Here is a 14912-nt window from a genome sequence, read left to right as displayed (position 1 = left end):
ATTTTGAAAAAAATAGACAGCAATTTTTTTAGAGTGACCATACAGTGACAAAAAAAATTTCCGTAAGTAAACATGCATTGTTTATCCATGAATACAGATGTGCTTCCATGCACACTTATGATAATAAAAAAGTAGACACATCGAAATAGATATGTTCTGATTCAGCAGTTGGGTCCGCATTGGAGGAATTGCCGCTCAATTCACTTGCAGCAGAGCAACCAGAGTACACGGCTATAATGTAATCGAACCGTGTGAGCACACGTAGGAAAACTCTATGGTTGTGCACCCGTCCGAAAAACTTAATCATAAACTTGCAGTAGTCCTTCGTTCCGTTGCCAACTAGGGGCGATCAGTTTTTGTGAGCCAAGTCTCGAGAAAAGAAACACAAGCACGGCAGCATTTTTTGTAATATACCAGTGCCCGCCTTTGAACAGATATACCATATTTACTCGATTGTAACGAGAGGTTCTTTTTCACGGTTTTTGTTGCTTGAACTCAACCCTCACATTACATTCGAATAACGGCAAAACTAACCATTTTAAAACAAATATCCTGAATCTCGTGGCTTTTACAGTTATGTTGGGAACCTGTACATACTGATCCAATCTATAAGCAAGTTGATCGAAGTAAAAACTTGCTTTTTGTTGGAATTGACACCATCTTCACTGTGTTTGTGACTCATGGAAGAAGGAAAATGATACAGGGGGAGCACAACGCAATGCGATTGAAGCCATGCTGGTGGCCCAACACATGAGTGCACGTCAACGTATGTGGTTGGTTTTAGTGTTCCCGCACTGCAGGCAGAGTCACGGCAGGGCAGCCGAACAAGCACTCACTGAATAAAAGCTACTGGCATTGCTACTGGGGACCAAACGTCTTGGCAAATCTTGATTCTTGCTACATGATCTCGACGCAAGAGGTCGCGCATTGGGCCACCACTGTACAAATGTATGGGCATGACAGAGCGTTCGCTTGCCTAGGCTGGCTGCATCACATAAAGCTCTCTCCTATCTTTTTCCCTCCTCCATGTTGTGACTGGTGTTACGGTTACGGTGCTGCAGCACCCTGCAGGCTTTCACACTTCGACTCCGTTTGCTCTTGACGTTATGGTAACGTAGCACATTTGGTATGATGCCCACTTCGAAAGAGGAGCAATTTTGATGGCCAAGAGGATTGGAAACTCTGCCATGCATCGGCGTCTCGACATCAACGAGTCAATGATTCACAGATGGCGAGACCAACGGGAGACCCTCTTTAAATCCGACGTCAGTTGGAAGAGCTCTGTAATCCTCGTAGTGGCCTGGTAGCGTCGCCAAATGATGTGGTTTTGTGGCCTCTTAAGAAAGTCTCATACGATGATTCTTGGGCAATCACTTTCAGAGATAGTTTCGCTTTTGCGAGGCTTGGCTCGTTCCGGCACCGAACCCTTAAAAGTATAAGACAGACAGTGCTCTTGGCACTGAGAGCAAGCTTGGCACAGCACCAAAAACCCTTGTCGGTGATTCTTTCAGCGCCGAGTCATGCGAAATTTCGCTGAAGTGAAACTATCTCTGAAAGGGATCGCTCAAAGGAACTTCTTTCTGAATTGTGATCTCTTGAATAAAGATACCATTTATTCTTCCTTTATCTAGCATTACATTCACTGTCTTACTATCATTTTTTATTTCATCCGACTGGAAAGTCAACCCTCGCATTACATTCGAGCAAGTACGGTAATTGCACCCCTGTGAGCAACAGAGGAACGAGCATCTAGCGGTGACCCTCTGGGAGATTAGAAACCAGATGGACATCAGTTTCTATACGTGCAACGGACGGTGACAGCCCACAAGGTGAAACCAAAACTGACTGCCACGCACCCTTGCAAGCACCGATGCACAAGCACAGAGCGGTTGCTGAAACTCAACCGTAAAGAAGCCGTAAAGTGCTAATATACGGAGCAGAAACTTGGAGGTTAACAAGGAAGCTCGAGAACAAGTTAAGGACCGCACAAAGAGCGATCGAATGAAGGATGTTAGGCATAATGTTAAGAGACAGGAAGAGAGTGGTGTGGATCAGAGAGCAAATCGGGATAGCCGATATTCTAATTGACATTAAGAGAAAAAACGAAGCTGAGCAGGCCATGTAAAGCTTATAACCGGCAGCTCATTAGAGTTGCAAAATGGCTGCAAAGAGAAGGGAAGTGCGATCATCAAGGACAGCAGGAAACTAGGCGGGGTGATGAAATAGAAAATTTGTTGGCACAAGAGGGAATCAGCTAGTGCAAGACAGGGGTAATTAGAGATCACTGGGACAGGCGTTCGCCCTGTAGTGGACATAATATGCTGCTGCAGATGATGATGATGTGATTGATATCAGTTCTCCCAAATGCCTTGCCAGACACCATAGTAAAGCCTGCTTTCACTTTCTTAAAGGCAATTAGCCTTCTCAGTATGCGCAACAAATGAACTAGATTGTGCTACAGCTATTTGTTTTAGGATTAGTTAGCACATTTAGCTGTTCAGCTGCACAGTTCACTATGTTGACTGCACAGTAGCCAATTTATCAGTGAAATAAGTCAATGTGTAAATGTTAACTATTTCCGCAATGTGCCCATTGAGCATTGTTAGCCCGCTAACAATAGTTTGAAATGCTGACTTCGAGACCTGCGCCGCTCATGGTCACACTGCACTACCCGACATGAAGGAGAACTATATTTTTATTTTCTAAGCAGTTCGCTTTTTTTGCCACTGAGCTTGTTGACGAGGCACGACCAGCGCACATCGGTGACTGGGAAAGCGCGCCAGCGTGCGCTGCTGACGACGCGACCACAGAACACCTATGCGACCACGAACGACGGCGAAGGCGCAACCGTGAGCGATGGTGGCGTTACGTCCGCATGCAGACATGACAGCAACGCGACATCAGCGGAGCAGATGTTTTTGTGTCAAAAATTCAACTGCAGATTTCAGCTCCAACTCCGCTAATAAAGAGGTTGTGCAATGAGAGACACGAGCGGACGTTTTGAGTGCGCTGTCACCTGCCTCTGCACGACGAATGGATGCACGATGACCAAAAAGGCAACTAGGTGCACGAAACTGCTGAAAAAACGCAAAAAAACTACATCAAAATGTAAAGCAAATGTGTCCCCACAGGCAAAGGACTATATCCCAAGTGGGTTTTAGGTGCTCAAAATAAAGATTTAAATGTTTAAAACAAATGAAACTTTTAGCTCCATTTTCTCAGCTTTCATTTTCTGTGCAGTTGCTTTTGGTCATCCCAGTGCCATTTTACAAAGAATGAAGACAAAATCATTCTGTCTTTTACACTTAGATACTGAAACATTGATGAGTGCAATAAAGCTGTCCATTTTTAACTGTGCCTCATAAAAAAAAATTATAATGGGCATTTGAAAAAGTCGATAGTAAGACAACATGCATAGGAAAGCTGAAAAATATTTTTATGCTCATTTTCGCATTGAAAAAATAATCCAATAGCTTTGTTGCACAGAATAGGTCTTTGAGAACATGCAGATATGAAAATCTTGGCGAACTTATGTGTAACTAATTAATTAATTTGGGGATGACCATTAGAGGCTGTCAATTGTAACTCAAGAACTATAATAGCTAGCACAAAACTAATGTCAGTTATGATATCAGCATAAAGAATCACACCTGCATGCCAAATTTCACCAATTTATTGCCATAAATAAAGATAAATGTTTTCATGCCATGTCCCCGCTTAAATACAATCTGCAATGTGGACAGTCTAGGCACATCGACGGCCGACAGCATCGTGTGCGCTATAGCACCCATACACTTGCGCGTCACCCGCATTCACAAGTGAGATGTCACTGTCTCTTTTTGTTTCCTCCTCTTGTTCTTGCCTCCGTCCACGGGCGATGTGCGCCACAGGCCTCCAGTATGGTGCCTCAATGCGCATCGAGGCACCCTAGCGTGCACGATCAACAGCGGTGGCGGTCACTCCAAGTGTTCGTCTTGACCGAAGAGCACGTCTGAGGCAGTCGTCTTAAGCAAATTTTTTTTTGCACTGAGTCTATGGAAAACCACACAAACTTCCCATGTTGTTTGTTATATATGAGAATTCAGCTTAACTGAGTTCGTCTTAACGACAGTTCACTGTATGTTTTTTATGACACACATCTTGTTAATAAAACATTTATACATGAAAAGTGAATTCATTCTGATTTTTGTTTATGCACTACATAAAATATTGAGTGCAGTAGTTCCTTCAGGAAAAAAATTTGGTGTGACCTGCAATAAACACTACTTTCCCTATGGTAGGGAAAGGACATTTTAGAGGCATCAGATCTCCCATCAAGCCCAGGAAGGATTGTGCCCATGCATTTCAACCTTAATAATGTAAAGCTATCAAAGTTACATGTGTATATTGTTTATCTTCTTCCAGTGGCTATTTTTCACTGGCTAACAACTGTTACAAAGTTATCACTTGGCACAAGATGCGCCTTCTTGTATCGGAAGTTTCTCGAATGTCGTAGGCAAATCTACAGCAAAAGGATCTTGTTTAAGTAGATTGAGTGCGCAATGTGAATAGTAGTGTACACTCTGGAATGTAAGGAACCATGTATAAATAGCTGACACACTTCACCCGCTGTTCAGGCTTCGACAATCAACGTTCGTGCTCATCACTTATCGTTGTGCTTCGAGTGTTACTTTTTTCTCCGAGTACAAGTTCGCCCAATAAAGTGTTAACTTCTTACCTCACGCCTTTGATAGTTTGATTCTTCATGTTACAACAATGTGACAATAGATCAAACACGTTACTACAGTGGTGAAGCCGCACAGTCCAAGCACTCATAAGAAATTGTTGAGGCTATAGTTGCTGTGACACTGCCTTACTGGCCAACTTCTGCTCGGAAATGCATAGTAACTTCACCATAAAACAAACCTTGCGGGCATCCCAGGTAGTGGCCAACCGTGCCAACCGCAGTGCCAATTGTGCCAGCTCGTCGCCAAGGGTCGGCTCCACAAAGTGTGGCTTGGCTTGGCTAAGAACTTCGTGGACAAAGTCAGCCACACCTTGCCGTACTTCCCAGCCTGACGGGAAGCTCAGTGCATCACTGAAGTGTGTCGCCATCCTCAGGTTAACGCCGGGCAGCCGCTCAAAGCAGTCCGCTTCAGCCAGGCCGAACTGGCCCGCCCGGCTCTGCTGCAGTAGACAAAGGCTCACGGTCAGCCCAGCACAGAGCACTGCAACCTAGTCACAGTAAAGTAAATCATGCAGTGGGAATTTCAAATACAGCGGTGCCTTGCTCAGTGAACATTTTGGAGAGCAAGCCAGACGAGTCTGTTCGCAGGTGCGCCTGCATGTTTACTACTCCTTCATTGCTTTTAGGCCCCCCTTGCCTTGCCTTGCCTTTTCTCCCTTCCAGAGACATACTGAAAGGCGAGACAGGTGAACAACTCTATTCTTCTGTCCTGGATGCATAAATAAGGCTATTACAGAGAAAGAAGGAAGTTATTCACAGCCATTGTCTTCCGCATCATTTAGCTGAGACTGATCCAGACTGAACTGAGAAGCGCTTCTAAAAGTGCAGATGTAAACAGTCCCCTTCTACCACTTCTCTAGGATATCCCTTTCTAGGTAAGTACACTAACACATTTTTTCTAACTTGTGATATTCTTTGCATTTCTTGCATGAATAACCAAGGTCCAAAATTCTGAACTCAGCGTGGAGCGTTATAAAGCAATAAAGCATTGCATACCCTCTTCAGCAGTAGTTGTATTGGTGGTTTTTAACAGATTTGCTAGACGTTCACTGCAACAGGGCCGGGATGGCATGACATTTTTTTTTTTTTTGTGAAGATTGCAAGTAAATTATGTTGATTGTATGTCGTTGCGTATAACCTCGAGAATACTATTACCTAAAGTAGCGATACATTTATGTTGTAGGCTTAAAGAGCAAGTACAATTCTTTGTTGAAATATTTGAATTCTTTGAATGTGCATTTTTTATGTGCGCTGTACTGCTGCTACTGGGCAGGATCCGGGATCACTGTGGGGTACTCAGTGCCTTTTGTCCCTGTACCATCTTGAGATTTTATATACTTTCAAAAGATACATGCAAATTCAGATCATTTTTTGGGCCCCCATAGTTTAATGTGCATCGGTGCAGCGGTGGCGTAGAGGTAGAACACCCGCCTCGCGTGCAAGAGGTCCGTGGTTCGAATCCCGGTGCCGGCAATTTTTCACCGGATAAAAAAAAAAAAAAAAAAAAATCCGCGTGTTGATAAAATTGCACAAACAGGCCTGGAGTGTGGCCTGATCCCGGTGACCAGAACCGGTAACGCACTCCCTCACCAGAGCAAAATTGGCCACCCTGGTGCAGTACTTGGCCACAACCTCCTATGAACACAACAATCAAACCCCGGCCCTCAGTCCCCAGCAGCTGCGAAGCAACTGACCACGGCGGCGGTCAGACCTGCGACGCAACAGAGGGTGCTAAGAATCACTGGCTCCGGACAGGCCGCCATTGGAATATGAACCTGGCAACGTTTAACGCTAGAACGTTATCTAGTGAGGCGAGTCTAGCAGTGCTATTGGAGGAATTAGAGGGAAGTAAATGGGATATAATAGGGCTCAGTGAAGTTAGGAGGCCGAAAGAAGCATATACAGTGCTAAATAGCGGGCACGTCCTGTGCTACCGGGGCTTAGCGGATAGAAGAGAACTAGGAGTCGGATTCCTGATTAATAAGAATATAGCTGGTAACATACAGGAATTCTATAGCATTAACGAGAGGGTGGCAGGTCTTGTTGTGAAACTTAATAACAGGTACAAAATGAAGATTGTACAGGTCTACGCCCCTACATCCAGTCATGATGACCAGGAAGTCGAAAGCTTCTATGAAGACGTGGAATCGGCGGTGGGGAGAGTGAAAACTAAATACACTATACCAATGGGCGACTTTAATGCCAAGGTAGGCAAGAAGCAGGCTGGAGACAAGGCAGTGGGGGAATATGGCATAGGCACTAGGAATAGCAGGGGAGAGTTATTAGTAGAGTTTGCGGAAAAGAATAATATGAGGATAATGAATACCTTCTTCCGCAAGCGGGATAGCCGAAAGTGGACGTGGAGGAGCCCGAACGGCGAGACTACAAATGAAATAGACTTCATACTCTGCGCTAACCCTGGCATCATACAAGATGTGGACGTGCTCGGCAAGGTGCACTGCAGTGACCACAGGATGGTGAGAACTCGAATTAGCCTAGACCTGAGGAGGGAACGGAAGAAACTGGTACATAAGAAGCCAATCAATGAGTTAGCGGTAAGAGGGAAAATAGAGGAATTCCAGATCAAGCTACAGAACAGGTATTCAGCTTTAACTCAGGAAGAGGACCTTAGTGTTGAAGCAATGAACGACAATCTTGTGGGCATCATTAAGGAGTGTGCAATGGAAGTCGGTGGTAACTCCGTTAGGCAGGATACCAGCAAACTATCCCAGGAGACGAAAGATCTGATCAAGAAACGCCAATGTATGAAAGCATCTAACCCTACAGCTAGAATAGAACTGGCAGAACTTTCGAAGTTAATCAACAAGCGTAAGACAGCTGACATAAGGAAGTATAATATGGATAGAATTGAACATGCTCTCAGGAACGGAGGAAGCCTAAAAACAGTGAAGAAGAAACTAGGAATTGGCAAGAATCAGATGTATGCGTTAAGAGACAAAGCCGGCAATATCATTACTAATATGGATGAGATAGTTCAAGTGGCTGAGGAGTTCTATAGAGATTTATACAGTACCAGTGGCACCCACGACGATAATGGAAGAGAAAATAGTCTAGAGGAATTCGAAATCCCGAAGGTAACGCCGGAAGAAGTAAAGAAAGCCTTAGGAGATATGCAAAGGGGGAAGGCAGCTGGGGAGGATCAGGTAACAGCAGATTTGTTGAAGGATGGTGGACAGATTGTTCTAGAGAAACTGGCCACCCTGTATACGCAATGCCTCATGACCTCGAGCGTACCGGAATCTTGGAAGAACGCTAACATAATCCTAATCCATAAGAAAGGGGACGCCAAAGACTTGAAAAATTATAGACCAATCAGCTTACTGTCCGTTGCCTACAAAGTATTTAGTAAGGTAATTGCAAATAGAATCAGGAACACCTTAGACTTCTGTCAACCAAAGGACCAGGCAGGATTCCGTAAAGGCTACTCAACAATAGACCATATTCACACTATCAATCAAGTGATAGAGAAATGTGCAGAATATAACCAACCCTTATATATAGCTTTCATTGATTACGAGAAAGCGTTTGATTCAGTCGAAACCTCAGCAGTCATGGAGGCATTACGGAATCAGGGTGTAGATGAGCCATATGTAAAAATACTGGAAGATATCTATAGCGGCTCCACAGCCACCGTAGTCCTCCATAAAGCCAGCAACAAAATCCCAATAAAGAAAGGCGTCAGGCAGGGAGATACGATATCTCCAATGCTATTCACAGCGTGTTTACAGGAGGTATTCAGAGACCTGGATTGGGAAGAATTGGGGATAAAAGTTAATGGAGAATACCTTAGTAACTTGCGATTCGCTGATGATATTGCCTTGCTTAGTAACTTAGGGGACCAATTGCAATGCATGCTCACTGACCTGGAGAGGCAAAGCAGAAGAGTGGGTCTAAAAATTAATATGCAGAAAACTAAAGTAATGCTTAACAGTCTCGGGAGAGAACAGCAATTTACAATAGGCAGCGAGGCACTGGAAGTCGTAAGGGAATACATCTACTTAGGGCAGGTAGTGACGGCGGATCCGGATCATGAGACGGAAATAATCAGAAGAATAAGAATGGGCTGGAGTGCGTTTGGCAGGCATTCCCAAATCATGAACAGCAGGTTGCCGTTATCCCTCAAGAGAAAAGTATATAATAGCTGTGTCTTACCAGTACTCACCTACGGGGCAGAAACCTGGAGGCTTACGAAAAGGGTTCTACTCAAATTGAGGACGACACAACGAGCTATGGAAAGAAGAATGATAGGTGTAACGTTAAGGGATAAGAAAAGAGCGGATTGGGTGAGGGAACAAACGCGAGTTAATGACATCCTAGTTGAAATCAAGAAAAAGAAATGGGCATGGGCAGGACATGTAATGAGGAGGGAAGATAACCGATGGTCATTAAGGGTTACGGACTGGATCCCAAGGGAAGGGAAGCGTAGCAGGGGGCGGCAGAAAGTTAGGTAGGTGGATGAGATTAAGAAGTTTGCAGGGACGGCATGGCCACAATTAGTACATGACCGGGGTTGTTGGAGAAGTATGGGAGAGGCCTTTGCCCTGCAGTGGGCGTAACCAGGCTGATGATGATGATGATGATGATGAGTTTAATGTGTGATTTATAAATAGGTCCCTGTCGGTCAAATATAAATATAACTAAGAGAAGCATTTCCAGGCGAGTTCACTTATTGTAATAGTAATTAGCAAAATATACATATATATATATATATATATATATATATATATATATATATATATATATATATATATATATATATATATATATATATATACACACATATACATATATATATATATATATATACACATATACATATATATATACACACACACACATATATATATATATATATTTATATATATATATATATATATATATATATATATATATATATATATAGAGAGAGAGAGAGAGAGAGAGAGAGAGAGAGAGAGAGAGCGCAAAAAGCCAGATCATCTGCATCTGTGGTTTGCCCCCCAGTCTAGAAATAGCCGGTACGCCATGTGGAGATGGGTTTGCACACGGCTCACCCTACGAGCGACGGTCAGGAAAGGGCATGACGCTCCTCCACTCTGCAACGCACAAAGGCGCTACGGCAGGGTTCATCGACTCTCCGACACGACGCAGAGAAGCCTCCAGAGTCAGATCGCCAACAAGTGCGGGTTTATCCACCCAAAATACAGCCCAGTGCGACAGTCACGGCGCTTACAGGCAGAGGCTCACCGCAAGACCGATCGAGTAGCGCGCCTGCTGCGCTAGGGCTAACCGGTAAGCGGACCACCAAACGCGAGAATGAGAAGTCGCGGGAGCATAGGTCCCATGTAGCGAACTCGTTGCAGGCCTGTAAGCATCTGCCACAGCGATGAAGTGCTCAGAGGAAGAGAGCTTGGGTGGAGAGGGCGCCTGGGGGTCGCCACTCGGAAGGCCAATCAGGGTGCGTCCCGGTGACACTTGCTCACTTGGTGATTTGAGCCGGGGAGAGAGAAGCACGATTTGCAAGGGAAAGCAGCTCCGGTGTGCTAGCCATGTCCGCCATGTTGATATTATGGCGGCGGTTCCCGGAGATCGAGCTAAGCACAATGGGCGGGCTGGGGGAACGAGCCGCGGGAAGGTACCTCGATCCCAACAGCCACTGGACAATACTGCCACGAACATGCGAGCCAAACGTGGGTCACTCCAATGCATGCAGCAGGGAGCCCATAGTGGCACACAATTCATTGTTGGCTCTCTTCCAAGGGTTTCAAGGCTCCCTCTGTTATGCCACAGACCTGCACAACAGCTCAATAATGCCAGCCGTTGGGCAATTATTTATGATTGTGAGTTACTTCAGAGTGAAAATGTTCCTCACACATGCACACCCCTCCAATCTTCAACTAAGATGGATAGTTTGACGAGTCGTTCGGGTAACATACTTCGCTGCAGTGCGGAAAGATGCATATGTAAACAGGAAAGGTTCACCTATTGTTTCTTGTCTACTAGTGCATCTTCTCATGCTGCAATGAAGTACAGCAAACCCCTGTTAACTCGAAGCTGTAAAACCAGAAAAAATTTCAAGATAAGCAGAGGTTTGAGATAAACAAACTCACAAATACAGAAGCCTGCTGGCAATTCCACCAGTAATATTCTCAGTCACTTTGGCGTGCATTGGCACCGGATAAGCCTGCACGTTTATGGGCAGCAGCATTACTGTCACTGTGCCAAGACAGCATGCTTGGCAGAGTCAAGACGTTTGGTCCTAATGCGCTATTTGAAGCCAGTCATCCAAACATAACCAATTCCAGACATCCCAGGAGCTGATGCAACCTTGAAAACCAGAACTTCAGAAGAGCACAATTGTCACGGCTTTAGCATACGCCCACAAGTGATGTGGCGTTTATGTCTCATCATTGTGCGAGTTTAAGGCACGAATCCTTATCAAGCCGCAATCTCGCTGAAACACTAAGGCATGGCTGTGGGCTTGTATGCTGGCTTCTTTTGGGCGCAGCACATGGGCTGATCATGCCTGCTCAAAAGTGTCGATCATCTTGCCCCTGTTTACAATTATTACGTCACACTGATGTGTCACTGACGGCATCCTAAATTAGACGTGAAAAAAAAAAAAGACTAGTAACTCGTCGCTGCCGCTAGCTTCTTGCTGCCACATGGGGACCCAACAAAGTGGCAGCAAACAGTCTAACAAGTGCGCACGAGTGGTGATAGAAAGAAGGAAAAAGGATCGGAGGGGAACTGGGGCCCAGCAAGGCACCTGGCTCAGCTTTTCAACAACATTTTGAGATATCTGGAGTCCCAACAAAAAAGCTTTTCGAGATAAGAGGTGAAAAAGAGGTTGAAACGAGGGCCAGAAAAAATTTTGGGCTTGACCGATATTTAAAGATATCCGAGTTCCTATTAACCATGGCTTAAAGTGTGTCTTCTATCAAGTGAGGAAGCAGCAGATATTGAGTTCCATGTTACTGGTTATGTAAGCAGGTTACAGTTGAAGAGGACTGCTGACAGGAGGGGACCAAGACAAGAGGAAGGACCGGACAAACTATGGAATAAAGGATGGAGTGCTTCGTCTGAAGCTTGAGTCTTCATTACACAACATTTAACGCAAGTGCACTGTGGAAAGAAGAAAATAGGCAGGAACACTGCCATTAGCTCTGCTACAGTTAAGTGAGATGTTGCGTTGAGGACGAACGAGGTTAGTAAACATTGTATTCAATTTATTTCCATTATTACTAGGTCTATATTAAATATTTCTGCATCAATATATTTACTGAAAGGCATCACACTTACTCCAGTATGTTGCATTTTGCTGAAAAGGTGTTGCAGGGACCCTCTAAATGCATCTGATATCCTGAAACACTGCAGCGATGTTTTCGAGCCTGTGTGTTTCCCTCCAAGGCAGAGTAGCTACAGATGATCTCTTAAATTTGGCAAGACACATGCAAGAAAAGTTCACATTTTAACTTTTTAGGTGCAGCGTAAAAGCTGGGCATGCTGGTTAAAGTCGACTTTGGGACGTACTAGTGTAACAATAAGACACAACACGCAGAAGAGGTATGAACACGTACTAAATTTACCTGGTTTATTTGCCAGACGAAGTATGACAAACATAAATACAGTAGAACCTCGATACGAACCCATTACGAACAATTTCCCGGCCCCAACATTCGCGATTGAGGACATGAAAAATGACCCAATACTATTGCCTCACTGATATTAACGCCAAAATAGAAGAGCTTGTGACCAACAAACGATCCTTGTCCTCGAGTTCGGTTAAGAGCACATGCAAGCCGGTAGTTGTCGGTTCGGTTTCTTGCAAGGCTTCGGTTGCGGCAGCAATGACGCGAGTAGCAGCACTTTGAATGACGTGCTGATGGCATAGTCAGTCCATGATTGGTTGTGCAGATGGCAGTCTCCTTCACGGGTTTCACACCACCATAATGTGAGGAATGAGGCCGACTCCTTTATTGGGACCACTTTTCCCTGGCCCATGGTTACCAAGCACTTCTTCTCCTGTTCACAACACTCACCTTTTTTAGCTGTTCATACGTTCCCAGAAAACAAAATTTTTTGGCATTGGCAACGGTAATGCGTTGAACACTCTTCTTTCTTTTTTTTCCCATTGCACACATGGCTGTGTAGAGGTTCCAAAGACCACAAAGCTGTCTTCTTGTTCCCATGCTTACCATTGTGCACCCTCATTGCGGATGTATTGCAGGGGCACCAGGTCGCAGCAGGGTGTTCTCGACGAACTCCGCCACTTTGGCTCTGCTACCTTTCAGCAGAGCTTTCGTTTTGAAGCAGGTGAGGTAGTCCGTCACCACGACTATCCACTTATTTCCGGATGTTGACGTCAGAAAGAGTCCCAGCAAGTCCATCCTGATCTGCTGCAATGGTCGGCAAGGAGGATCGATCAGCTGTAGTAATACTGCTCGCCTTATCAGTGGTGTCTTGTGTCGCTGACAGTTTCGGCATATCTTGATGTAACGGGGAACGTCGGCGGTCAGGCACGGCCAATAATACTTTTCCTGCATCCTCGATAGCCTCCAGGAGAAACCGAAATGTCCAGCAGTTGGATTGTCATGTAGGGCTTGTAGTACTTCTGGACGCAGTGCCAAGGGAACAACAAGAAGGTAGTTGGCACGAACTGGTGAGAAGTTCTTTTTGAGTAGGTTATTTTGAAGAGAGAACTGAGACAATCCTAGCTTAAATGTCCTAGGGAAACATCAGTGTTCCCTTCCAAATACTCAACAAGGCTTTTTAGAGCCAGGTCTACTCGTTGTTGTTCAGCGAAGTCTTCCGCGCTTATTATTCCAAGGAAGCCGTCGTCACCCTTGTGACCTTGCGGAGGCAAGTAAATGGGGACGCGTGATAGGCAATCAGCATCAGGGTGTTTTCGCCTGGACTTGTAGATTACAGTGATGTCATATTCTTGCAGTCTGAGGCTCCATCGCGCCAGTCATTCTAAGGGTCCTTTAAAGTAGCTAGCCAACAGAACGCGTGATGGTCACTGACAACTTTGAATGGCCTGCCATATAGGTAAGGGCGGAATTTTGCTGTAGCCCAAATGATGGCGAGGCATTCCTTTTCAGTTGTAGAATAATTGCCTTTCACTTTTGACAGTGACCGTCTAGCGTAAGCTACCACCCGTTTAAGTCTGTCTTACCCCTGGACTAGGACAGCACCAAGGCCTAGGCTACTGGCATCAGTGTGGATTTTGGTATCGGCATCCTTGTCGAAGTGCGCAAGTACTGGCGGAGACTGCATGCATCATTTTAGTTCTTGAAATGCATCGGCCTGCGGCGTTTCCCACTTCAACTCGACGTCACATTTAGTTAAATGTGTCAGCAGCTCAGCTATGCGTGAAAAAGTCCTTGACAAAGTGCCTGTAGCAGGCACACATGCCAAGGAATTTACGCACTGCCTTCTTGTCAATGGGCTGTGGGAACTTTGCAATGGCAGCTGTCTCCTGCGGATCGGGGTACACTCCAGATTTGCTCATGACGTGGCCGAGGAACAGAAGCTCATCGTAAGCAAAGCAGCACTTTTCTGGCTTCAGAGTGAGCGCTGATGACTTGATGGCCTCTAGTACTGTTGCAAGCCGCGTAAAGTGATTGTCAAGATTTCCAACGAAGACGACAACATCATTCAAGTAAACAAGGCAGGTCTGCCACTTCAATCCTGCTAACACCGTGTCCATCACGCACTGGAATGTTGCAGGCGCCGAGCACAGTCCGAATGGCATGACCTTGAACTCGTAGAGGCCGTCTAGCATGATGAAAGCAGTCTTTTCGCGATCTCTCTCATCATTTTCTATTTGCCAGTAGCCAGACTTGAGATCCATCGACGAGAAGTATTTTGCGTTGCAGAGCCGATCTAATGCGTCGTCTATCCGTGGTAGGGGGTATACATCCTTCTTTGTCATCTTGTTCAGTCGACGATAATCAACGCAGAAACGTAACGTTCCGTCCTTTTTCTTCACCAGGACAACAGGGGATGCTCACAGGCTTTTCGACGGCTGGATGATGTCGTCAAGCAGCGTTTCGTCGACTTCTTGCCTTTAGCTTCACGTTCTCATGTCGAAACTCGGTAAAGGCTCTGACGGAGAGGTCGAGCGCACTCTTCGGTCATTATGCAATGCTTTGCAACTGGTGTTCTTAGAATCCTCGATGAC

At 45.2% G+C, this 14912-nt stretch overlaps 1 protein-coding gene across 6 annotated transcripts in view; it reads right to left on the bottom strand.

Moving 5' to 3' along the window:
• LOC142568051 (nuclear exosome regulator NRDE2) overlaps window positions 1-14912 on the bottom strand; it is a 268770-nt gene that overhangs the window by 99853 nt on the left and 154005 nt on the right. For 5 of the 6 annotated variants that reach the window (XM_075678132.1, XM_075678130.1, XM_075678128.1 and 2 more), the window contains one exon: window positions 4906-5166. In XM_075678132.1, the coding sequence (XP_075534247.1) occupies window positions 4906-5166 (261 nt within the window). The remainder of the gene's footprint in view (window positions 1-4905; window positions 5167-14912) is intronic. The other variant, XM_075678129.1, reaches the window with a different exon arrangement.

This window comes from Dermacentor variabilis, unplaced genomic scaffold (genome assembly GCF_050947875.1).
Source record: "Dermacentor variabilis isolate Ectoservices unplaced genomic scaffold, ASM5094787v1 scaffold_16, whole genome shotgun sequence".
Lineage (NCBI taxonomy): Eukaryota > Metazoa > Arthropoda > Arachnida > Ixodida > Ixodidae > Dermacentor > Dermacentor variabilis.
Note: the sequence above shows the minus strand (reverse complement) of the source record. Positions and strands in the feature narration are given on the sequence as shown.